The sequence below is a fragment of the Mus caroli genome, unplaced genomic scaffold (assembly GCF_978045245.1).
Source record: "Mus caroli unplaced genomic scaffold, Mus_caroli_1 scaffold_6, whole genome shotgun sequence".
NCBI lineage: Eukaryota > Metazoa > Chordata > Mammalia > Rodentia > Muridae > Mus > Mus caroli.
In genome coordinates this window covers 48,428,996-48,455,000 of record NW_028227261.1, presented here as the reverse complement: position 1 = coordinate 48,455,000, position 26,005 = coordinate 48,428,996, and the positions used below count along the sequence as shown (strand labels likewise).

The 26,005-nt window shown below is 50.1% G+C and overlaps 2 protein-coding genes across 5 annotated transcripts in view; one reads left to right on the top strand and one right to left on the bottom strand.

Annotated features, from left to right (window-relative positions):
- Mrpl37 (mitochondrial ribosomal protein L37) overlaps positions 1 to 5,299 on the bottom strand; it is a 12,294-nt gene extending 6,995 nt beyond the window's left edge. Inside the window, exons 1-4 of the mRNA XM_021161127.2 lie at positions 4,895 to 5,299; positions 3,046 to 3,229; positions 2,844 to 2,959; positions 339 to 524 (exon numbers count right to left, since the gene is read on the bottom strand). Of these exons, the coding sequence (XP_021016786.1) occupies positions 339 to 524; positions 2,844 to 2,959; positions 3,046 to 3,229; positions 4,895 to 5,240 (832 nt within the window). The 5' untranslated portion in view covers positions 5,241 to 5,299. The remainder of the gene's footprint in view (positions 1 to 338; positions 525 to 2,843; positions 2,960 to 3,045; positions 3,230 to 4,894) is intronic.
- A 126-nt stretch (positions 5,300 to 5,425) lies between these two features.
- On the top strand, positions 5,426 to 24,781 carry Cyb5rl (cytochrome b5 reductase like). Of its 4 annotated transcripts, XM_085839119.1 has the most exons (8): positions 5,426 to 5,485; positions 7,010 to 7,279; positions 9,466 to 9,614; positions 12,551 to 12,638; positions 16,364 to 16,468; positions 19,712 to 19,915; positions 20,360 to 20,392; positions 23,041 to 24,781. In XM_085839119.1, the coding sequence occupies exons 2-8, from the start codon at positions 7,082 to 7,084 to the stop codon at positions 23,242 to 23,244; spliced, it is 981 nt and encodes a 326-aa protein (XP_085695245.1). In that variant the 5' UTR covers positions 5,426 to 5,485; positions 7,010 to 7,081; the 3' UTR covers positions 23,245 to 24,781. The 4 variants fall into 4 exon arrangements, with proteins under 4 accessions (XP_085695245.1, XP_085695246.1, XP_021016047.1 ...); XM_085839120.1 differs by lacking the exon at positions 16,364 to 16,468; XM_021160388.2 differs by lacking the exon at positions 20,360 to 20,392.
- The last annotated feature ends 1,224 nt before the right edge of the window (positions 24,782 to 26,005 follow it).

Genomic DNA, 26,005 nt, shown 5'->3' with positions numbered 1-26,005 from the left:
AAGGAAGGAAGGAGGGAAGGAGGGAGGGAGGGAAGGAAGGAAGGAAGGAAGGAAGGAAGGAAGGAAGGAGGAAGGAAGGAGGGAAGGAAGGAAGGAAGGGAGAGAGACAGAGAGAGAAAGAAGCTCACCAAGATGCCAAGCCTTCTTTTAAAAAAAATTAAAAAAAAAAAAAAGAGGAAGCACAGGCTGCCACACAGATTCTAGAAGGTAATGCATTTGTAGTATCAACCCCCAGGGCTGTTAGTTTATTTTTCTCTTAAAAAAAAAAAAAAAAAAAGAAGGAATAATACCATATCCCTTTCTCCATGCTGCCTAAAATCCAAAGCTGTGCTCCATACCTGTGTCATCTCTCACTTCATAAACATGGCATTCTTGAAGATCGATGGTAGGAGATATGGGATAGAAGGTTTCAAGAACATGACTTCTGGTAGCTTCAACCTCCTCCCTGGAGGCAATGACGGGCAGGGGATCCTTGGCACTCAGTATGGTACTACTAGTGCCTCGGACCTGAAGGAGAAGAGACTCTAAAATAGGGAAAGAAAGATTAGTCTAACTGGGTCTTTTTACAGCTCTCAGAGTAAGAAGCCTTCACTACCCACAAACCTTGAGTCCAGTCTGTTCTGGTCACAGAACACACACATGGCATTGGGACCATAATTCTGAGCCCCCAAGAGATGAGGAACGATCATATTCTTTTCTTGGGGTGCTCTTCTGATAAATCTCAAGGCTCCTGACTCCTGGGCATCCTTCATCTCCCATCAACTCCAAGCCAAGGACCCAAAAATAAGCCAGAATTACCCTTTGCTCTCGAGGAGCCCTTTAGGCAGCAAGTGTTGCTATGGGAAGCACAAGCCATATTCAGACACAGCCCTCTGCGAAGCCCAGAGCGCCTCCTGAAGGAAGCAACTCCTTAAACCTGGGCAGTTGAAGCACCGAGGAGGCAGAGGCAAGCAGATCTCAGCGAGTTCAAGGCCAGTCAGGCTGCACAGTGACAGTGCTACAAAACAACCGCCAAGGGTATCTGAAGAAGCAGGTAGGCCTCTCCTCCTGGGATCAGCTCACTCTCCATCACCGGGCTGGACTGTGCATGTACGTGTTCAGCAGCAGCCTGGCCTCTGGCCACTAGAAAGTTCACCTCCATCCTCACTCATGCCATCTGGGTCCATGATCAAAGCTGGCTTCAGACACTGCCAAACGCCTCACTGTTTCTGGTGAGAAAGCTGAGGGCAGGAGCCTGCCAGGCACTGAAAATGAAGACTAGCATGCAAGAGCATGGAGGCACAAACCAGGGTGAGCCGAACATGCCACAGGAGAGCAAGAGGCAGAGAAAGAGACATGCCGTGAGCAGGAGCAGAGGAGATTCTTCAAACCCAGGCAAAGATCCAAATTCTTCTTAACAACGGAGTGAGAAAAGCCAGGCAGATCACAGAGCCTGGGGGAAGTTGGATTAACATGTATTCTGCAGGTGGTCAGAGGAAACACACACAGCTAACTAATCACTGAATTGTGGATATATGAATATGTGGAAATGTCACCTATACTGTTCCCATGGGGAAGCCACATGCCACTACCAGACGAAATGTGTTTGGAGAGACTGTTGTCAGCACCCCGAGTGGCTCTGAGTGGCACTGCCCTCTGCAGGTGCCTGGGTTTCAGAAAGAGTCAAAGCTCAGTGTGAAGGGGATAGATTAGGGCTGTTGTAAGATTAGAAATTGGTTTGGTCGATGGCATGTCATTTAATTAGCATGCAGTCTCCCAAGATATGTAAAAAAAATGAGTGTTACATCTGCAGACAGATAAATTCTGCAGTAATTGCACCTCAAGATTAGTTTCCTAAGGCATTTCCTGTTTCCTTACACAAATGCCTGGACCTCTCCTAACCTTGGGTTTTAGATTTTCCCCACAGATCACTGTAGTGTGGTTTCTAATTCAATTCCCTCCACATCTCTCCTCCAGTGACAGCGCAAAATGGGGCAGTTTAATTAGAGGTAATACTTGACAATGGGCCAACAAGTACTCTCCATTAATGAGGTGCACTAATTTCCTTAGCGGTGCCATTACCTCTGCCAGGCTGACTGCTTGCCAGAAGTCCATATGCAGAGGGGGAGATGAGAAAACCGATCAAACTGATATCCCAAGTCCCACATATTCCACTGCGGGGTCCCCTGCTCCCTAATTCTATCAGCCAGACTCCTGGACTGACACCTCTGTCTGAAACACCAGCAGGCACTGCCAAGCACACAGCATGTGCAGATAGGAAAGCTAGATACCAAAAAGCTCTATGGGACAAACTTAGTGATCTGGGGAGGGGGCTGGCAGAACAGGTGACACAGCTAGGGCTAGGCGGAGGCCACAGCACAGAGGGCCTGGTGTTCCATGACAAGTGACAGTGTTGGGTGATTTGCTCTGCTCACAGGTGGCCCTGGAGGGTGCAGGAGTAGGAAAGGGAAGCAAAGCTATAGACTTGGTGAGGGAGAGACCAGTGTGCTCCACCATGTCCCTGGCTGTGGCATTTACACACTCCTAAGCATGCTCTGGGGACTCAACAGACACAGTCAGCCATCACTGGTGGAATGAAGTCTTAGAAGCAGGTAAAAACAGAAACGAGAAAGTTGGGCCTGGTGGTGCAGACTGGAGGATCACAAGCCTGAGGCCGGCCTGTGCTATGCAGTGAAGGGCGTTTCTGAAGGAAGGGCATTTCTGAACCCAAAGAGTGTGTGGCAGGATGAGAGGGATGGGATCTGGTGGGGGGGCCCGACAGTAAGAGAGATTAAGACACACAAATGAAAAAGCAACAACAACAAAAAGCCCAGCAAGGCCTTCTGGTATATAGGATGACCTACCGCGATTCCAGGTGGTGGCTAAGGTGCAGTTTTGGGCAGAGGTCCGCCTGGCTAGAGAAGGGTGCTTGAGGATCTGGGACTTACACAGCTGTATGAGGCTGTCCACAATGAGTGGGCTTGGAGGAAAGAAGAGATATTTGGAGACTTAAAGCAACATAAAACTCCCAACACTCCTCAGTTATCTCATCTGGAGGAAACTTACCAGTAAGTCTCTCTCTTGGGGATGTCCTCAGTGGAGTGCCAAAGCCGGGCATGGGAGATGATATCCAAAACACGCTGTTCTTGGTTCTCTATGTGATTAGCTGGATCATCAACAAGACTAAGCACTTTCTTGGGGAGGCCTTCGATTAACTTGGTCTTAGTAAGCCAGAGAGCCTGCTTCATACCTGTGGGACAACCAAAAGAAGAGAGAGATCTGAGAGAGAGAGGGGAGAGGGGAGGGCTCAGGAAGAGATGTTCATGCCCGTCAGGGAGCACCAGAGAAGAGGCTGCCTCAAGAGACGCTGGTTTTGTTCTTGAGATATCTGACAACCGAAACTTCCAGGTGGTAAGAGCAGACTACAGGAATGAGTGCTTAAAAACAGAAGGAGTTCAAACCACGCTCAAGACAGCTGAGTTCCCTGCTGACTCCCCACAGAGAAATCAAAGCTGTGAGACTAGTTCAGTGGATACCAGCCCTTCAAATAAAATCCCAGCTCTGTGATGTTTTCTGCTAGCAATCTCAAGCCATGTTTTATGGCTCTCTAGCACCTAACAAAATATAAAGTATTTAGAGCTGCCATTTACTGAATGTCACCTCCTGTGCCATGAACTTACCTATAAGTTAGATGGGATTCTGACATGACAGACTGAGTTTGCTTCAAGTTGCCTATCTTTAAGGTAATACAGGTAAGAGGAGAACCTGAGACTGTCTACCATAAAGTCCACAATCTCTCTATAACCCCAATCTGCTTCTCAGGGCCGTATCTCACAAGGGTTTATTGTGATTTTATAAGACCTCTCTTATACATTGAGAAAGTGTAGGATAGAAAATACATTTTCAGACTGGTTCAATGAATGCAATCTTAACTTCTGATCTTTTTTTCTAAGACAGGGTTTCTCTGTATAACCCTGGCTATCCTGGAACTCATTCAGTAGACCAAGCTGGCTTGAACTCAGAGATCTTCCTGCTTCTGCCTCCTGAGGGCTGGTATTAAAGGCGTGCACCACCACCTCCGGGTGCAATCCTAACTTCTGAAACACATCCATCCACTAGGCATTCGTTGTCAGGGTAACTCAAAGGGGTCGGGTCTGTGAGATCCTTCACAGCACATCCTGAGTTCACTGAAAATGGTTAATGGCTAGAAATATCAGCTTGCAGGCACAGAAGTGGGCCTTTTAGGAGGCTGGCCTATGGCTATCGACTTTTCCAAACTTATGACTGATTCTCTTAATTTGGCTCCAAACCTTGTTAGGTCTTTGTATTTCCTAGTTATCTTTTGGGACCTCTGCTCCTACAGACTTCAGTTGTTTTTGGTTTTAGGATCTTCCCTATCCTCATCCTGATCCTCTGAGAGGGTTCCACTCTGGAAAACAGGTCCTGACACTCCTCTCAAGAAACAGAATGATTTTGAGACATTGATGTATCTTCCCCGCCTCCCCACAGGGTTTCTCTGTGTAGCCCTGGCTGTCTTCGAACTCATTCACTCTGTAGATTAGGCTGGCCTCTAATTCAGGAAAAGGCTCAAGACAACCTGACCTGTTATTAAGTGGGTAGACTTTTGGGTGCAAATCCCTTCTTTGAAAACATATCCCAGACCTATTTTAACAAAAGACACTCCCAGGAAAGGAGCGTTGTAGACCTGCTTCATTATCACCTCTCCACGCATGGAGACAAATCCCCTCCTCTCTGCACACATTCTCCATTGCTCCCTTTCACAAACACCTTGAGCTGACAACTCTTGGAAGCCGGGTGTTACTCTATTCTACTTCCAGAGGAAGAAACTTCCCCAGGTTCTGGGTCACTGCTGAGCCGGGAACAGGGTCTCCTCGCGTTTGTCCTGAGACCTCACCCTCCAGGAGTCGGCAACGCTGGTGGAAGATGTAGCAGGGTTCTTCCTTGTACAGAGGCTGCTCGTGGATGGGGGCCGCACGGTGGAAGCGTGGGTCATTCCAGCCGCGCTCCCACGGCGGGAAGATCGGCCTCGCCAGCCACGGGACGAAGTGCTTCTTGCCCTCGTAGGTAATGGGCTCCAGACCGGGGATCTCGTACACCCTGTCCAGGGGGCGAGGCTCGGGCTTCCGCGTGGAGCGCACGCCCCACTCATACGCCCCGCGTTTCGGGGTCCCGTAGCCCCCGAGGCCGAGCCTCCCAGAGCCAGCGAGTACCCGCAGAGCGGGCCCGGACGCCAAGGCCATACCGACTCAGTCTCTACAAAACCTCTACCTGGACGCCGCCATCTTTGCCCGTGCAGGGACTGCTGGGAGCCAAAGGGGCGGAGCATAATAACGAGCTTTGCGAATGACAGACACTTCACCCAATCACAATTAGAATATGCTTGCTTTGTCCCCGCCCCCCGGGCAGTTCCCATCCTTATTGGTGGAACCTGGAAGGTGCTCTTTGCTTGGGGTTTCTGAAGTGCCACAAGTGAAGAAACTTGCTGGTAGGTGGGTGAGCGCGGTGATGGTGCTCGCGGCTGGCGCGAAGGAGCGTAGGGACCTCAGATCTGTACTTTGCACGTCTTTGACCCTTAGGCATTTAGAACGTGAGAGGGCCTGGTCTCCTCGCTGTAAAATTAGGAGTTAAAATGTCTTAGCGGGTCCGACGTCTTGTGAGTTCTGGAACTGCATTCCTTTCCGCCCTTCTCAGCATTGCCCACACTTTCTTGGCTGCGGCTTCCCAGAGCCTGCGAGTGGCCCGGGAACCTCTTTCTACGCCAACTTGGCGGCCGACTGCTGGCACTGCGGCTCGCCCGGCGCCGAACGCGAGTTACTTTTGCTCTGCTGCTGCGAAGATTTCCGATTCCCCGAGGCGGGGCCAGTGCCTGGATTCTCTGCGCACTGGCTTCTGGCAGGCTCGCTGCGGGGGTCAGGGTGAGGGCTGTGCTAAGTAAGCATCGGGTGGGCATAGGTTGAGGGACCACCGAGTGAGTTCATGAGTGCACGACATGAACGGTGGCAACACACACATGCTTCCTGTCCCTGCCCTTAGGTCTTTTCTCTTGTTTGACCACTGTCAGAGTTGCATTGTTTAGTGACTGGCCCGTGAACTCTCCCTGGCTTCTAGAGCAGTTGCGTGACGCACACTTTAGGTTAACAAATGAATACATAGTAGAACAAATAAGGTGCTTGGTAATGACAAGGGGAACACTGGAGAAGGTCTCTGAGAGGAGATGACCTTTCAGCCAAGACCTGAAGAGTAGGGATAAGCATCCAGAGCGAGGCTGCAACAGGGATCGTGCCTCCCAGATGGGAAGGAACTTCGTCTTTAAAATTGTGCATGAAGTGGCCCCCTTGTCTACCAGTTTCCAAAACGACTGAGACAATAAGACTGTTTAAACCCCATGAATGCAAAAGAGGCAGAGGACAATATGACTAACGCTCAGACTACACAGCAGTTTACAGTTAAAGCATTTTCATTTGTCTTACTTTAGTATACCACCTTCCCAAACGCTAAGAGTAATTGCCATAAAGAGAGGCACCATTCACTCAGGTATCTGATGCACAGTACAGATGGAGTGACTGGATGAATGTAACACCGTGCTAGGTCTTAAGGACAGGGAACGTGTCCTGTGCCTTCTGTCTTACAACACCAAATCCTGTACCCAGCTCCCAGACTATAGAGGGAACGAACACTCACCAGGCAGTGGGAGCTTCCCGTATGCCAGGTGTTTGGCAGAATACAGAAAGAGTGAGACACCAACTTCATTCTCACTGGTGGCCCAGCCTCAGAAACACACCGAAGTCAAAGAGCTTCCTGCACAGTAGGAACGGTCTTCTGAATCCAAATTCCCCGCCTCTGCTTAGATTTATACACACACAAAACCCCAATAGTTATAAGTAGTAAGCATGCCCCAAATGACAGCAGATCCTCTGGTTAAGCCATCCCTGTCCCTATAGCCTGGTGGGCCTTGGGGAGAGTGTGAGAGAGAGAACAGAGTATAACCCCCACGTCTTCTTTCTCCCAGGTGGACAGCAAAGAAGGGCCTGGCTTATTCACTTGTGCCCTCCCACCCCGTATTGCCCAAGCCCCACTGACAATGGCTGAGTCGGAGGAGGAGGATGCTGAGGCTTGGCTGCGGTTGAAGCCTGTGGAGCCCTTGCCCTCCCAGTGCTGCGGCAGTGGCTGCTCACCCTGTGTGTTTGACCTCTATTACCGAGACCTCGAAAGATGGGAAACAGCCCGAGCCAGAAATGACAGGAGCCTGCTGAGTGGGAAGCAACCACCTGAGAGCCAGGTGAGGAGTCCAGAGTGGCCATATCTATCTGGCCCTGCCCCACCCTGCCCAGTGCCCCTGCTATGGGAAGCCTTCCTTGACTAGTCAGTGGAGAGAACAAAGTCCTTATCCAAGGACCTGAAATCAGCCTATTAGCTATGTGGATATAGTCTAAGTCCCTTAACCTTGTGCCTTTATTTTGCCATCTATAAAATGGACCAAGTTATTTGTAATGTTTAACGCCAAACCTAATGATTATTTCACTCAACAGATATCCATTGACTACCTATTATACCCCAGGCCCTATAAGCCACTGAGGATTTGTGAGTGAGCAAGGCATAGTCCTTGCCCTCAAAAGACCACACTAACTTGGTACGATACAGACAGGTAAATAGGGCGTGTTGCTGTTACTCTGGAGCCTAATGGCTTTCTCTTCCCTTTCTACGCCTTCGTTCATTTCACAGTAGTTCTGTTCAGTATGTAGTGGCTCTGTAATCACCCGTGGTAACAGAAAATTACGCGGTATTACAAAATTTGGTAAGTCTTACAAAACAGCTCTTTTTTTTTTCTCTTTGGATTTTCAAAATAGGATTTCTCTGTATAGCCCCGGCTATTTTGGAACTCCCCTCTGTAGGCTGGCCTCTGCCTTCTGAGTGCTGGGGTTAAAGGTGTGCACCACCGCCACCGCCACCTGGCCAAAACAGCATATTTCAATCTAATAATTTTATCTTTTAAATTGTAATGAAGTAATAATAATTTACTAATTTCCCTAGTAATTTACACTTTGGAAATGCATATACAAAACTGGGTGTGGTGGCATATTCTTTTAATCCCAGCACTTAGAAGCTAGAAGCTGGAGAATCAAAGATTCAAAGCCAACCTTGGCCAACTAGGAGTGAGGTCAGTCTGAGCTACATGAGACCCTGTCTCAGAGGCAGTTGGTGAGGGGACAACAGGCAAGCAGGAAAGCTGGGTGGTAGCCGTGGTATTCAGAGAAGGCTTCCCACAGAAGACACAGGGAGGGCTTGGGATGTTAGGGGCAATGAGCATGAATTTGAGTCCCTGCTCATGGTTGACTGTTAGATCTGGACTAGGGACTTCTCAGGCCATGCTCACCTGCTGCAGCCTTTCTCTGTCTACCCTCACAGCTTCTGTGATGTCTGTCAGATGTCAGGCAGGCTCCATACTGTGACTGTCTGTGACTGTAATTCTCACATCCCCAAAGGGAGTTTATTGAGTATCCTAATCAGGGCTACATATTATGGACGCAGGTTAACTGAAGGGATAGACCTTTCTCCCTTCTCCTGCCTCCTGGGAATCAGACAACTCAACTGCCACTGTGTATCATGGCCTACTCATCAGCTATAAGACCCGGGACCTCCCTTTTCTCTCTGAAGCCTGTAAGAGGAACCCCCACTTAGCTTCATGAGCTTGAGCCTTCTTTGGAACTCCCGCCATAATATCTGTCTCTGCTGTTAATAACTCTGTTCTCAGAAGGACAGTCTACCCCAGCATTCCTCCTGAAATCCAAAACCTGAGACTTTTCAGGCCTCAGCCTCCCCATATGTGATACAAGGATGTTAGACTGGATCGTCTCTAAGGCTCCCTCCGTTTTTCAACTCTCTAGATCTGGAACTGACTAGATCTGAAGGATGAGCAGGTGTTTTGTACAGGGAATACACTATGAACAATAAAGACGTTGAGGTAGGTGTGCAGTGACAGGTGGCTTTGGGAGGGGGAATGAAAGTCTAAGGTCTGGTCTGTGGCAAATAAAATGAAGCTTGTAGTTGTCTGCTGCACCCTCGAATGTAGGCTAAGGAGCCTGGGCTTGGTCCTGCAGTTGTGGGGAGCTACAGAAAGCTTACAAGAAGATAAACTCCATGTACTATGTATGCTGTAGATCAAGAGGAAGCCAGGGCCGGATGTGGTGGCGCATGCCTTTAATCCCAGCACTTGGGAGGCAGAGGCAGGCGGATTTCTGAGTTCAAGGCCAGCCTGGTCTACAAAGTGAGTTCTAGGATAGCCGGGGCTTTACAGAGAAACCCTGTCTCGAAAAACCAAAAAAAAAAAAAAAAAAAAAAAAAAAAGAGGAAGCCAGGGCCAACTCTCTGTCATATCAGGAGATGACTCTCATCGAATCAGGGAAAGGAGCAAGGAGTGTGTTCCTTGGGTCTGACCTCTTGAGGTCAAATCTTTTCCTGTTATAGGGCTGTTCTGCCAAGCTGAGTCCAGAGACTTTCCTGGCCTTCCACATCAGCACCATGGAGAAGGTCACCAAGGACACCTATCTTGTCCGGTTTACACTACCCGGGAACAGTCGGCTTGGCCTGCATCCTGGACAGCACCTCATCCTAAGGTACATGCAGGTAGTGGGAGGACCTGTGTCTGCCGCCCTGCTTTGCCATTGACCAGCTGAGTAGCTGGGGGCTTACTTGGCCTTTCTTAAGCCCTTGTTTGCCTGCTTCAGGTGGACACAGCAGCATAAGATTCAGGGCCCTTGGTGTGGAGCTCAGTAATGTTTTTTGTGATATATAATGACACCAGCACTTTGACAGCACTTACTAGCCAAGGCATAGTTCTGTCTATTCACATTCATGAACTCATTTAACCTTCACAAAATCCCCAGAGGACGCTAAAGTTAGAGAGTTTCAGGAACTTGCTAATACAGGAAATATTGGATCAGGATTTGAAAGCAAGCAGTCTGTCTCTGGAGCCATTGTAATTAGCATCTGATGATAGAAAGGACACTAAGAGTAAAGAACCTGAACATATAAAAGGTAGAGGCAAGAGAATTAGAAGTTTAGGGTCAGGCTGCAGAGATGGCTCAGCGGTTAAGCACACTGACTGCTCTTCCAGAGGTCCTGAGTTCAACTCCAGCAACCACATGGTGGTTTACGACCATCTGTAATGGGATCTGATGCCCTCTTCTGGTGTGTCTGAAGACAACGACAGTGTACTCACATAAAATAAATAAATCTTTTTAAAAACAAAAAACAAAGAAGTTTAGGGTCAGCCTTGGCTATATCTCAAGTTTGAGGCTCTTCTGGGCTCTATATCTTATCTCAAAAACAGAAATGATATAATAAAAGGAAACATGCAAGCAAACAGAAAAGTTTCCCAGTCTCACACAGCCACCAAGACACGGGATCCAGATTGCAGCCTAGACAGCCTGGCTGCTGAAGTACACTAGTGTCCTTTCCTCTGCGCTTCCTTCTGACCCGTGCGTCCCCAGCATGAGCATCCCCACCTGTCCTGGGAGAGCATCTTTCAGGCAGGCAGGGGTGTATATGTGAGACTCTCCAGAGAGATAAGTACTGCAGACATGGATCTGAACGATACCACACACCCAGACAGCATTCAGGAGCATAGTCATATGTGGGAAGGAAAATGGGCATAGGGCTGAACCCTAAGAAACCTGGAGCTTATGGGGTTGGCAAGAAGAAACCAACCAACAAAACACAAAACCCACAAGGCGTGGCCTGAAGACGAGGCAGGAGGGGACTGGAAAGAGCTTACTGCTGGTCAGGCTGACCGCTTACTTTCAGGTGCTCTGGCCTGTGGCCTGGCTGGCAATCCTTGAAGTTCGCCATTCCAGCTGTCAGGAGCAGCCACATGCAGGTTATAATGCTCTGCAGCTCTCCACCCATAAATTGGAGTGACCAGGACGCCCCGCCTGTAGGCTGACTCCCCACCATCCTCTCTACCACCCAGTGACATTCCTGATACACGTGACCATGTCACTCAGTAAGACAGATTCTGGTGCTCCTCATTGCTTCGGTACCTGACTCCAGCGGACTTCTGAGTTCACAGATGAGCGTGCTCACGCCCTCTGAGACACAGCAGGCTTTACCTGCTTCAGTAAGCGGTGTCATGCTCTCTGCTTCTGAGTCACGTTTGCTCCACTCTTGGTTTCTGCTTGGACTTCATAAGCATTTCCTACATTCTGTCTAGTGCCCCTGCATGCGATGCATGTGGACAGGGCCTTTCAGTCTTCGTAGACACCAGAGCAGACCGTTGTACTCACAATAAAGCCAGAGAGAAGAGTTCTCAGTGTGCCTGGGAAGCTGTCAGGATTTTTGTTGTTATTGTTTGGGTGTGGGGTTTTGAGTTTGTCTTTTATCGTGGTTTGTTTGTTTTTACACGGTCATTATTTACTTCAGGCCAGCTTCAAACTCGTGTTTTTCTGCCTCAGCCTCCCAAGTGCTGGGACTACAGGGTGTCCCACCATGAGAAACTGTCTGAGATACTTTGGGAGCAGAAATAAACTTGGATTTGGAGCCATGGGCCAGATGCCGGCTATGCAAGGGCTTTCCTTGTCTACACACTGCAGTCTGCATTTACAACAAGATGGTTTTTGTTTTGTTTTGTTTTGTTTTACTTTTTATTTGTATGTGTATACATGTGTGTTGAGGGTATGTATGTGCACTGTGTGTATGCATGTGTGTTGAGGGTATGTATGTGCACTGTGTGTGCACTGTTTTTGGAGGTCAAAAGGTGTCAGATTCCCTGAAACTAGAATTACAAGCAGTTGTGAGCCACCCAGTATGGGTGCTGAGAACCAATCTAAGGTCCTCTGCAAGAGCTATGTGTGCTCTTAAGCTCTGAGCTATTTCTGTAGCCCTGGGTTGTTATGTCAAGTGAAATTGTATATGTAATATGCCTGATACGCACACAGTAGGTGTTCATACCTCATAGCTGTCATCAGGACTCAAGATTGCTCTCCTGACCCCAGTGTTGGTCACATTGTAAAAAAACAAATCAGTATGTTGGCAGGGCTTTGGCCTCAGGCCCGTGGAGAACTCTTCCGTTCGTTCTCATGCTTGCTGGTCTCCTGTAATGCTCCATAAGCTGTTAGCAGCTGCTTTTATCTGTGTTGTTTGTAGTGGAGAGGGAAACCACAGTAATGCCCCACACACTGCTCACAGCATCAGTGTACTTTCTGATGTCCTATTTGGTCTGTGTCCTGTGAAGTCACACAACAAGGACCTAAATGGCTACCCGTAAGTTACATGAGGTGCTGCTGAGAGATTGTAATGTGCACGGTCTCACAGGCTACCCGTCCGTTACATGAGGTGCTGCTGAGAGATTGTAATGTGCACGGTCTCACAGGTAGCTAGCATGGGCAGTGGGAGCTCACTGTTCTTCCTCTGCTGTTCCTTACCTGTCCCTTGCTGAGGACAGTGTCATTCTGGGAATGATGGGAATCTGCCCTTCAAGTCCATTAGCCTGGCAGGGGAGGTATCATTGTTAAATGGCTGACTACCTGACTTCCTGTGCACTTGTACTTTCCAGAGGTGTAGTAGACGGCTTAGAGATTCAGAGAGCCTACACTCCCATCAGCCCTGTCACTGCAGAAGGATACTTTGACATTTTAATCAAGGTGAGTCCATTCTTTTTTTAAAAAAAGATTTATTTATTTTATGTATATGAATACATTGTAGCCATCTTCAGACACACCAGAAGAGGGCATCAGATCCCATTACAGATAGTTGCGAGCCACCATGGGGTTGCTGGGAATTGAACTCAGGACCTTTGGAAGAGCAGTCAATGCTCTTAACCTCTGAGCCATCTCTCCAGCCTGGTGAGCCAATTCTTATTGAAGATTCTGTAAGATGCTATGGACTAGTATCTCCCTCTCTAGCTTGCTTGGGGTGGAGGGCTCCCCATCTATTGGCTGGCATGAGAATGGGCTTGCTTGAAGGAACAATCGTTTATGAGGGGCTCTCCTCCTCCTTTTCTAAGGAGGATGCTGCTGTGCCCAGAGGGCATGTTAGTGGGAGAGTTTAGGAAATCCCATACCTATCACCTTATATGTGCTCGTGGAAGGAGAGTACTGAGCTGAGAAGTAAGGAGGAAGTCCTTGTACCTGTGTGTGCTGTCACAAGGGTCTAGCCTGACCCGGAGGACCCAGGACAAATGATCAGATCAATACAGTGATATTAGTCATGAGAGTAGGGACCCAGCCCAACACAGGGAGCTATAAACAAGGAACCCAGGCCCAGCTTCCTGGTAGATGAGTGTTTGAGGACTGAGTAACAAGAGAAGTATGGGGAGAAGGTTCTGAGCGCTGGGACAGCACAGCAGAAGAGGCATGAAATGGGAAAGGCTTTTGTCCTGGCACAGAAGGGGGCAGGATGCAGAGAAACTGGGCATGAAGACCCTACAGACAGAACTACCCTGACATCCTCTCTGGGAGGTTGTCCTTGAAGGAGGAGTGTGAAGAGATGGTGGTAAGGAACAAATGGCATTCCAGACCGAGAGCACTGATAGCCAGACTTCGGAAAGGGGGACAGGAAACAGGCCTTCTGGGAACTATGTTCAGCCCAGGTGGAGGAAGAAGAGGATGCCTGTGGGGCAGCTGGGTCACTGAAGAGTTGACAGGGCTGAGTGAAATGGGTTGGACACAGAATGCCCTGGAGACCCAAGATCTGAACAATAAGTTATAGTCACAGAGGCCTAGCGTGAAGAAACTAAAGAGATTGTTTATGGACCTGCTGACATTTGACTTCCAGCAAGTGACCCTCTGTGTGTGCCAACCTGCTGTAGCTCTGCTAGGCACATCCAGCCTTTTGCCATCACACCATGCTGTCATCTACAAAGTTCATGCTCTAGAACAATTGAATTAGCAAACAAAACCCCAAACAAAAATACTAATAATGCTTTAAAATAAGTTTCAATTTTGTGTCAGACCACTTTCATAGCTATCCTTAGCTGCTTGTGGCCATAAGCCACAGGTCTGACATGCCTGCACGTGAGAACATTTCCCTCATGCAGGCCTAAGGAGCATCAAAACAGCTTTGACATCCAAGCCTCCTTACAAGGCTGTGTCATTACCTCGTTCACTGGTCAGCAGGCTGAGGCCCAGAGGACCCAAGGTGGGAGAAGGAGTGATATGGGTACACAGGCCCCTGATTCTGAGGCCTGGAGCCGACTTGGGCTCCTGCTTTCTTGCCTGCTTGTGAGCCTGAATGTTTATTCCTTCCCACATAAGCCTGGACGAGCTCCCTTCTGCACACTACTGTTTGTCTGGGAGATTCCACAAATCCTCTCCAAATGGCCTGCTTCCCTGTGCTGCTTGTCTAGGGCGCTTCTGCTGAGAGGATAAGCCTGGAGACAGCTCTCCAGAGCAGCTGGAGCCCTCCCAGCTGCAAGGCTGATTTTCTCCTTCAGAGCAGTATCTCATTATCCCTAAGCCACTGGCTGGAAAGAGCTGGAAATGTCTTTGCAAATTGGGAAGGCACTGGGAATTTGTGGGTTGACTTTCCCATGAGGAAACTAAGGAGGGCTCTGTTTTCAGGCACCTGCTAGGCACTGGTTACACTGCTTGTAATTGTTGTCATTTCAACTCCTGACCTCAAGAAAACCATATTATCCCCACTTTACCAATGAAGAAACTGAAGCTTAAGGGCCTCTTGGGTAGTAGGACAAAAGCTGTCTTAGTTTTTCTTAAGCATTTGCTCCAAACCAGGCTCTCTGTGGCAGAAGAATCTTTTCTTTGGTGCTAACCAGGACCGCCATGGCCATAGCTAGGGTTTTTTGTTTTTGTTTTTCAAGACAGGGTTTCTCTGTGTAGCCCTGACTGTCCTGGAACTCACTATGTAGACCAGGCTAGCCTTGAACTCAGAAATCCGCCTGCTCCTGCCTCCCAAGTGCTGGGATTAAAGACATGTGCCACCACTGCCCAGCCATAGCTAGGGTTTTGATTGTTTTGTTTTGTCTTGTGTTTATGGACAGTGGTGAGCCACCATGTAAGTGTTCAGAATTGAACCCAGGTCCTCTGGAGGAAGAACCAGTGCTCTTAACAGCTGTACCACTTCTCTAGTCCCTATTGCTGGAGCTTAAAATGTGCCCCCACACAGTTTCCAGTAAAAGCTCTCCCTCCTGCTCATCTCCCAGGTGAGCCAGGACTTCCCGGACCTCATGCAGACAGTGTTGGAAGTAGTCATGGACACTCAAAGGCAGGTCTGACACCAAAATCTAGTCTGTCCTTCAAGCTTTGGACCATCCCAGCCACCTTTCCATTTTTGTGTCTCAGCATCCCCTGAGTCTACCCCATGGCCATCTGTTCTTCCCAAGAGAAGACCTGGGCTCTTGAACCCTTCCCCATGCTGACTCGAATTCCAAGAGTCTTTGCATGTCTCCCCACCCTGGGAATCCAGCTTTGCCCAAATATAAGTTTCTACCTCCAAGAAGCCAGCCTTATTTCACTCCATGGGCTCATGGTTTCTCCTCACGGAGTGTAACGCTGTCTCTACCGTGTTTATGTCTGAGGTGTGTATATACATCCCACCTATACTTTGGGCCCTTTCAGAGGAGGCCTGATGGCATAAATTAATTGATTGGAATATTTAATGCCAAATGTTTGTGGTTTAGGCACTGGATGTCTTCACGATGTTTCAGGCCCAACTGCGTGCCTTGCTACCCCAGCATGGTGCTCAAAACAGTGCAGGTACAGTGTAGATAGTGTAGACAGTGTAGGCAGTGTAGACAGCTCACCTACTTAGTAGTCATCCCACCAGGAAGTGGTTTAGAATGAGCCAGACACTGAAAACTGAGTCCAGTGTTCAAATCTACTTGGCTTTAGTCTGCTCAGAATTGCAGAATTACAAGTTTATTGCTGACATTTCAGAAGTGGGAAGGTTCTCAATAAAAATGTGCATCTCCTCTATCTCTTGGAAGACTCCTGAGATCTGGCAGGATATGCCTCACAAGCCACAGACTAGCTCCTGAGAAATAGCTTCCCCCTTAGAAGGAGCATCCCTTGGTAGACAGAACACTGTCCTTCTGATACTGCATGCTAGTTGCCTTTAGTCACTGCCCAGTTCTTTGTTGGGCTACAGTCCCTGAATGCCCCCCTCAAGCATTTCAATGTGTGACCTCTCTGAAGGTTGGTAGGTCCATTGGAGTCTCAGCTCAGCCTTATCATCTACCTTGTGTGGCTAGATGCCAGTGTGGACAATAGCTCCAGCATGTGGGGTGCAGAGGAAGCAAGGTGAGAGTCCCCCAGGAGGCGCTGAGCATGCAGAAGGAGTTTCAAGCGTGAGTTAGGGAGGTTTGTGCAGCATTCCATGCCTGTCCACTGACTGTCCCTGTGTTTGCCTCAAGTGCTACCAGACCGGGCTGATGTCCCGGTATGTGGAGTCCTGGAGAACAGGAGACACAGCCTTCTGGCGAGGGCCTTTCGGAAGCTTCTCATATGAACCAAAGAAGGTCAGTGCCAGCACCTTCAGTCCTGGGGAACTTCCCCAGGTCACTGTGCTGTTCTTCCAACACTTAAGTCCAACCCCCAGAGTGTGTGAGGCTTAGACAAGGTGGGAGATAGACCGGCCCTAATAAACACTCCAAAACTGCTGATGGCTGCCCATGCCTCAGTTCAGGCTTGAGGACTTAGAGTTCAGGATCCTGATGCCCCCTGACTCTTAGATGCTGCTCCAATTACACCTTCTCCTCAGGAAGCGCCGTGCAGCCCACACTCACTGCTAGAATGGAAGGCTCTTGCCTTGTCTCCACAGCATGCTTGCATCTTTCTCTACCCTTCCCAGAAAGAGCTGGTCGTTTCTCATCAGCTGCCTAATGCCTGGGGAGAAGTCCCGTCGTGTGTATCGAGGCTCTTGGGAATCCTTTGACCCAGTAATTCCATTTCTGGAAGTCTATTACAGAGAAAAACAAAACAAAACAAAACAGAACCAAGCCAAACCCAAGTGCTGCTTCTTGTGCATGTGTTACGTCATTTTTATTTATAACAACAAGAGACTAGAGGCAGCTGAGTGCCCACCAGAGAGACCAGTTAAGTCCCACTGGGTCACAGGTTCTTGATAGGACATTCTCCTAGATTTTAAAGATACGTTTTTAATGATGCTCTATGCTCATCCTATAAGAGCAAGCGACAAATGCTAAGTACAAAGCAATATATACCCAGTAGGGAAACTAACTTGAAATGCACAGGAAAAATATGAAATATGTGAGATATTAGCAGGTTTGGGAGGGATTATGGGCAATTTTCATTTTCTCCATTATGCTTTCCAAATTATCTGGAATAAACACCTATTACCTTTATAATTAGGAAAACAAAGCCAAAACCAAAACAAGCGGAAAAGAATGAATCGTGCTTGCCTTGCCGTTCTTTTTGTTTAATTTAAAAATAGCTTTTATTGTATTTCCCCTTATTATAAATGCAAAACATGTTCACTAACAAAAAAAATCATCAGAGACAGACAAAAGGGAGAAACCCAAATGCACCTGGAACCCCAGGACACCAGCCTCACTTGCAAAAACCCTCTCCCACGCATGGGCATGTGTACACACACACACACACACACACACACACACACACAATGCTTATATGAACATCATACCAGCCCTGTGAGGATGGGGTGTAGCTTAGTATAGAATACTTTTCTAGTACTTGTGAGGCCCTGGACTCTGTCCCAGTAGAGATATACCCCCATACGTACTGCCCAGCCCTCTGCAGTGCACCCTGTGCGGTCTCACCCAGCCCTCTGCAGTGCACCCTGTGCGGGCTCACTCAACCCTCCTGGCAGCTTGCCAGTGATTCACCCCCATCTTACACATATAGGTGTATATGCTATCCTTCTCCAGCAGCGTTCTGGAACTATCCATGCTCAGCTCTGCACTGTGTCCTCCTATTCTGTGTTCCTGCCTTTAAGAACATAGTGTGGATGTTGTTTCTTTTCCTGGCTCGGAGCAGATGGTCTTCTGACCATTTGTCCCATGAGGGAGCCTCCCAGTGCCTGTAACCTGCATCCTTGGGACATCAGAGCCTTTTGTTTCTCACCTAGATCCAGCAGCAAGGGCCAGGATAGTGCCTCCCACATTCAGATGGCCACCAAAGCTTTGCCAGGGCTTGCTTTGCTCCTTGAGAAGGCTGAGGATCCCACCCTCTTTGCAGTCCTGCTCTGTAGTTGTCTGATTACACACAGATGTTAAATCAAACATACAAATGCCTGTCTCTACCTTCATGCCATAGGCAGACACTAAGTCTGTCCGGGAGGAGACTGGTAGTATTTGCCAGTGTATGAGGGAGGCACTGGCACAAGGGGACAGGAAAGGAAGAGCCCCCCACCCAGCCCAACTCAGGGAAGGCATCCTAGAACACAACCTGAGCAAGAATGAGAGAAAAGGAGGGGTGAGACAGAGCAAAGGCCTGGAGGCTGCAGGGACCACTGTTGCAGAACAAGGTGACCCAGCCCAGGATCTCAGGCTTAATAAGGGGAGAACTGAAATGGATTAAACCTCGACTCCACACCGGGCCTTTATGTTACCTCTTCTGGTCCTCAGGGCAATTCTGAGCTAGGAGCTATTTTAGGAAAATTCTCTCATTGTTCTCCACCAGTGAAGAAACTGAGGTTCAGATTAGGAAAAAGGTTTGCCCAGATCACATGGTTGATACTTATATGCAGATGCCTAATCTCAGGAATGAAAAGGTGAAGATTTTTCAGTGTGGGTCAGACATTAACCTTTAAGAAACTAACTTTGAGAGCAGGGTGGTGGTGGCGCACACCTTTAATCCCAGAACTTGAGAGGCAGAGACAGGTAGATCTCTGAGTTTGAGGCCAGCCTGCTCTATAGACTGAGTTCCAGGACAGACAGGCAGAGAGGGTTACACACACACACACACACACACACACACATACATACACACACACCAGGACAGACAGGGTTACATACACACATATGAGAGAGAGAGAGAGAGAGAGAGAGAGAGAGAGAGAGAGAGAGAGAGAGAGTTAGTTTGAAAAGGCCTGCCCTGTTTTTTAAGGAACCTAGAGGAAATAGGAAATGGGCTTACTGAGGAGGGGTTGATGGTATTATTAGAAACTTCCCTTACGGTGCCATGCTAGGCAGAAAGATGTATTCATTACTTCATTTACTTAAGAGAGGCTCAGAGGCCAGGCAGTGGTGGCACACGCCTTTAATCCCAGCACTTGGGAGGCAGAGGCAGGCGGATTTCTGAGTTCGAGGCCAGCCTGATCTACAAAGTGAGTTCCAGGACAGCCAGGGCTATACAGAGAAACCCTGTCTCGAAAAAAAAAAAAAAAAAGAGAGAGAGAGAGAGAGAGAGGCTCAGAGTCCTAAGGCTGGGGTCCTAAGACCTTTGTAGAGCTCCCCAGGGTCAGAGGAGGGGCAAGGCTTTGGTGTGAGAGGAAGTTGCTTTGGGAGGTAGTTGAGTTCCTTGACAGCTGTCAGCGGAGTCCTTGTAGAGAAATGTTAAAAGGCAGCCAATCCCCCTTCAGGTTGGGCTTTGCTCTCTAGGAGGCTTTCCAGGCTGTTCACAATCCAGGTGGCTTCATGCACCAGGGGAAGAGGCATGGCAGAGACTGGTGGGACACTTGAGAAACACATTGCTACCCAGCTTAGGCAAAACCCAGAGAAGACCCATGTGGGGTAGTGTGAGAGCCCGCCATCCACTGTGCTGTGCATCCTGCTCTCTAGCATGGCGAGCTCCTCATGCTGGCAGCCGGCACAGGCCTGGCCCCCATGGTGCCTATCCTGCAGAGCATCACAGACAACGAAGATGATGAGACCTTTGTCACCTTGGTCGGCTGCTTCAAGACCTTCGAGGGCATCTACCTGAAGACCTTCTTCCAGGAACAGGCCAGGTTCTGGAACGTGCGAACCTTCTTTGTCCTCAGTCAGGTGAGCCCAGGTTGGGGACCTCTCCCCTAACGAGCTGCATTCCCTTTGTGCTGTCCTGAGGACTGGTTGTAGGCTCTATGCCCTGTGCTATGTTAGTAACCCCAGCTGCTCTGTGTGGAATGTAGGCCTCCCCAAGTCCATCATACAGAGGAGGAAGCAGGCTTACAGAGGTGCTGGGCCAAGGGGAAGTCAGGACTGGGCCTGTATGCTTCACAATCCTGAGCTTGTAGCTGCTGCCCTCAGCTGTGTCCCACCCATCCCCTGGGTCACTTGTGTGGAGTCAAAGCATCAGCAGTCCTGTTCACACTGTCACGGCTAAGAATGTGGGCTCACATATGCCATAGGGCCCAGCATGAGGCTGGGGCCCAAGCAGGGGCTCCATGGAGACTGGCTGGGCAGTGCCTTAGTGAGGTCCCTGACACCTCCACCTGTTCCTCCACACAGCTACAGAACAGCTACTGTCAGACTCAACGAGCTGTAAGTTCTCTAGCTCAAAGCCACCCCATGTCCTGCTCTCTGTGTCCCCATCGCCCCAACTCTCACCATAGCATGGCATAGCTCAGACCAGGCCTTCCATTACCATTGTCTGCTTTCTAGGGGGTCTAATCTCACTGCTTCCTGTACTTCTTCTGTTGGGTTCCCTGCTGCTCCTTCCCTATTTCCTTTTGCTTGAGGGTCAACTTTATACACTGCAGATTCCCCCTCCTCAATTTCCTTTTTGAGAAAATTCTGAAAACTCTCTGACAAGCTTATGATCCTCAACCAAATGGCTGGGGCCAGGAAACTGGATTGCTGTCCCCTCTAGAGCTTTGTAGATTCAGAGTCTACAGATCTGTCCACTGATGGAAAGCTCTTTCAAATGCACATGGGGCGGGGGTATGTTTGGTGAACATTAACAACAGCAGAAAGTGCCCAAGGCAGGATATAAAACAAAAGGCTGGTGTGAAGCAGAGGGGACGAGGGAAGGCCACATGCCCTACAAAAGTCTGGTCCAGGAAGGGAAACAGGGCACAGGCACCCAGCAAACTCCTTGCCCTGGCTGCTGCCTGGCCCTCTTTCCCTCTGTCCTCAACCACATGAGAGATGCCAGGGCCACCCCCCTGCCCTAGGGGCACTCACCTGTCTACAGGGACAGCTGGTTCTGCTGTGTCTTAGTTGCCTTCTATTGATAATAAAGCCCATGACCAGAAGCAGCTTGAGAAAGAGCGGGATTGCGTCAAGCCTTCGTCTGGTCCATCTGGTATGGAAGTCATGGCAGAAGCTCAAACCTGAAAACAGGAAGCAAAGCAGAGCCCATGAAGGAATGCTTCTTCCTGGCTTGTTCAGTTTACTTCCTTGTATAGTCCAGGGCTCCCTGCTCAGGGATGGCACCACCACACTGGGCCAGACCCTTCCACATCAGTAGCCAATTAAGAAAATGGGTTGGCATGATGGCGCACACCTTTAATCCCAGCACTTGAGAGACCGGAGCAGTCAGATCTCTATGAGTTTGAGGTCAGCCTGGTCTACATAGTAAGTTTTAAGTTCTAGGCTAGCCAAAGCTATACAATAGTGAGATCCTGTCGTGTGTGTGTGGGGGGGGGGAGGGAGAAGGAGAAGGAGAGAGATTGAGTTCAGAGCACTTCAGTCCCCACTACAGTCTCATGAGGTTTGTACTGCCGTCTTGTCTTTTGCAGGTGGGGAACCTGAGGTAACAAGGTAACAGCAACAGAGAGCTGGGTACCAGCTCAGCTGGTCCTGCACAGAGACCATTGTCTTAGTCCATTGGGATAATACACATACATGCTGGCCGGCATGGAGGGCAAGTGGGGTCAGGAATGCCGCAAGAAAGAGGTGGCACCTGAGCCTGGACTGGGGCTGGAAAGTTATGTGAAAGTTCACTTCCGGCCCTGCCCGGCTTTGATGATGCTGAAGGTTGGGCAGGGGAATGGGCCAGCTGGCTCGACAGCAGGAGTAAGGGGGACTATGGTAGCTCTACTCCTCCACATGCACTCAGCACAGCTTGCCCCTTTCCCTGCCTGAGCCTGGCAGCGCTCCCTCCACTTCCTCAGCTGTCCGTCCTCCTGCGCTGCCTTGCTCCTAGCCCTTTGCTGGCGCCTACTGTTCTCAGGACTTCCCAAGCCCAGTGGCCTCATGACCTTGACAGCTCCATCTCCTGGCCTTCCCTCCTCAATGCTGGGTCCTGGTGTCACTGGCAAGCTTGCAGGTACAACTGTGCTGTGCTTTTCTTTCTTTTTTTTTTTTAAAGATTTATTTATTTATTATATGTAAGTACACTGTAGCTGTCTTCAGACACTCCAGAAGAGGGCGCCAGATCTCGTTACGGATGGTCGTTAGCCACCATGTGGTTGCTGGGATTTGAACTCTGGACCTTTGGAAGAGCAGTCGGGTGCTCTTACCCACTGAGCCCTCTCACCAGCCCCAGTGCTGTGCTTTTCTTGTGCTAGCCTTTGTTCCTGCTGTCCCCTGCCATGTGTGCTTGTCCCCTCCCTTTCCCAATGTCTACCCACCCTTCCTGGATCTGCTGATGGGAAGTCCATCCCTGGGTGCTGCTAGTGCTCCTGCTGTGGCACCTACCTACCTGCCATTGTTTAAGGGCTCTGCCTCACTGAGGAGTAACCAGACTTGGTGCTTCTTGGGGTGTACAATTCCAGTAGGGCCAGTGGAACCAAGGGCGTGGGGAGAACTGGGAAGTGGGAAGGAGAGATGGGCCAGTGAGGTCTGCTGGCTCTACCCTTGAGGTTCCACGAGATAGGGAGAGTGTTTGGGGGAGCGTAGGAAGAGCCAGGTCACCAGAGAATGCTCCTTAACAGCCCTAGGGGACCCGGAAGTCATCCAGATGCCTTGAAGTGAGGCTACGAGGCCTGAAAGCTCCTGGGGCACTAGGAGCTCCTTGGCCTCCCCAGGGCTGTGTTCTTCCTCTGGCCGGCAGGACCATGGCTCTCCATAGCCTAGGACTTCATCTCTTAGCTCAGAGACTCAGAACTCAGCATGGTTATGGCCGTGGAGGTAGGAGCTGCTTTTGGTGAAGGGTGTCTCCCATGCACTGCAGTGGCAGAAAAGAGCTGGCTAGGTGAATGTCTGGAACCCCCAGGAGTCATCGCTGCTCTCTACTGTCTTCCCAGGAGGTCTCCCCAGAACAGCTTCCCTGGAGCTACCGTGACAAGACCCATTTTGGCCGCCTGGGCCAGGAGCTGGTTGCTGAACTGGTGGCCTGCTGCCGGAGAAAGCCGTTTACCTTAGTCTGTGGCTCACCTGCATTTAATGAGGACATGGCTAGGTGTTTGCTGTCTGCTGGCCTGACTGAGGACTCCTACTTCCTCTTCTAGCCCTGGCCTTGGGCCTTAGTCAGGGGTACAGAGAGGAGCCCAGAGCAGAGTCAGAAGACATGGAGTCCAGGCCTGGCCCTGCTGCTGACTTACCCAGAGACTTGGGCAAATGTCATCACCGTGGAACTTCCCTCCTGTCTGCTGCGTCCTGCTGTATGGAGGGAGGCCAGCAGTTGTCAGGGAGTCAGGGAAGACGGCTCCAAGGGAGCCAAGCAAACGGAGTCCTACTGAGGCTCAGGCTGGTGGGGGTTGGATAGGACAAGGGGTGAGGAGTCTCTTGTCCTCCCGGAGCCCATCAGTGCCGAGAAAATGACTTGGGGAAGCTCAGAGCTCTGGGAGGACCTGAACTTCTGTGCCTCCTGTGGGGTGAACCTGACTTGCTGAAGGCCTGGAGTCTAAGACCTGACCATGTTCTCAGATCAAGGCACTGCCCTGAATCATCTCTGTATCCGTGACAAGTCTTTCCTGCCATGATCAGCCTCACGCTCAGTTTCTTTCCTGGCTCAGGAGGCCAGCTCAGAGTCCTTTTCCCACAAAAGAAGAGGAACAGAGGCAAATGCCCCTCCCTCCTGCAGGCAGCCACATAGCCCGAGCCTTCAGCTCTCGGTGCCCTGGCGACGGTTGCTATGGAGATCTAAAGATAGAGCAGGAGTCAGGAGACCTGGGTCCCTCTCCCAGCTCTGCCCACTGAGTGGCTGCCGATCCAGGTCCACCCAGCCCCCACCTCCACCTCCTCTATCCTGAACGGGGCATGCCCTCTCCAGGGAGCTCACTGCCCCTGGGCATCACATTGACTTAATGAATTCTGCTTTCCACAGCCTGGGCCCCAGTGTGCTGCGCCAGCACAGGCCAGATACGGGCAGTCCCAGACTTCTAATGCTCAGCAGTGGAATGTTAGAAGCTGGGAGCCAGGAGCCTTCAGGATTAGGCATTTATAACTATGGAGTTGCACTCTCCCCACCTCCCCCACCCCCCATAGCAGGGCTCAGATGCCAGAGAACCCTGTCCAGCAGACTCTGTACAAATGGGTGAACCAAGGCCTATGAGTGACTCACCCAAGGTGAGTCCGAGACAGCTCTCCCTACAAGCTCCCCGTCACCCCCCCCCCCCACACACACACACACATACACACCTGTGGTTGTACACCATGCTTTTCAAACTGTGCTCCACAGGCCACTGGGGAACCTTGCCTGGATGGCAGCAGTAAAAGTGGCTGGAGGCATCCCCAGATCCCCTTCAATCACAGAGGTCTGTTTTTACCTCATCTTCATGGGGCATGGAGAAATTTTTGTCAAAATTGCCTTTTCTACCCGACCCTGAAAAATCACAACAAAGAAGCCCCTGTTCACTGCATAGCCGTGGGGAACAGCTGGGTGATGGGAAGCCTGCATGCTGCACCCCAGGGGCTTGGGACCTCTGTCGGGGTTCTACAGGGCATTACAGTCACATTAGGTGTGACTTCTCAGAACCAAGTGAGCAAATTAAAGCTTCATGAACATTGGTCAGGACACTTTGTTTTGTCTGGCCCAGGTCCTCAGTCTCGGGGTCGTTGTTCTTTGGAGTCTCAGGCTCAGCACAGTGTGACAAGGCCGAGAGCCCGAGCTCCCAAACAGGGTGCATGGGCTCTCCTTGCCCAGCCTGTGACTTCGGGCAAGACACATGTCATCTATCCTGGCCTCTGAGAACTTCATCAGTGTGCTTGGCGGGTCTTAGTGGCTGTCTTCATGGATGCCCCTGGGGGACTCGGAGCCCAACTGTCCAAGGAAATAACAATGTGCTAGGCACAGCCTTTCCACTGGAGAGCTCCAGCCAAGGCAAGGATTAGCTAACATAGCTCTGAAAGGGGTGAATATTAGAGAAATGGTGTTCACAGTGCCAAGAGAGTGGTGAGCAGGGCTTGAGCCTGTAGGAAAGACAGGGACACTCCCCAACCCCGACCATAGAAGCTTCAAAAGCAATGCTTTTGCTCATTCCTTAGAGGGTCAGGGAGGCCCTGCTTAAGGGGAGAAGCCTAGGGCAATTCCCCTAGGCCTCTGAACCATTTTAGGTATTTGATGCCTAGACAGATTAGGCCACTCGGAGGCAACTGACATCCCCTGTCCTGGGTGGGTTGCCTTCCTCTTCACCTCCCTCAGTGTAGAAGCGGAGCAGCCTGGCTACTAGTGGGATTGGTTATCCTGAATATTGGCAAGGACACAAATGTGTCTGAAATGCCAGGATGCCAGTCTCCTGTCACCTGGGCACTCGAGAGTTCACAAGATAGTGGTTGCTGTGCCTGGCAAGGTCTAGGTGAGTGTAAAATAGGACTAATTGGAATTCATGAGGTCGTCCCACTTGGTGGGTGGGCCTTGTCAGCTGGTCAGTTTCTCATGATAAGCCTGGCTCTCTGTAGGCTGTTGGGATGGAGTTTTCCCTGGGCACTGCCATTATGTGATAGTGCAATGGCAGGGGGACAGTCAGGACCTGAGCATGGCCGGAAGTCCTCAGAAGACCAACAAAGAGCTCACTTCTCTGTGAGCGAGACAGATCAGCACCTCAAGTTACTCTGCTACTGCCCCTCTGTTCAGTCTGGAAGCATAGCCCGAGCCTGCGTGGCCTCACCCAGCCACCGTGTTCCCATCACACAGGGTGCTCAGCACCTCCTGGAGGTAGACTACCTGAGGCATAGCAGAACTGCGGAGTGCTTTGCAGGTGGCAGAACTCTTCCTCAGCAGGGAGTCATGCCACTGTAGTTATCCCAGATTAGAGACCAAAACAGTCT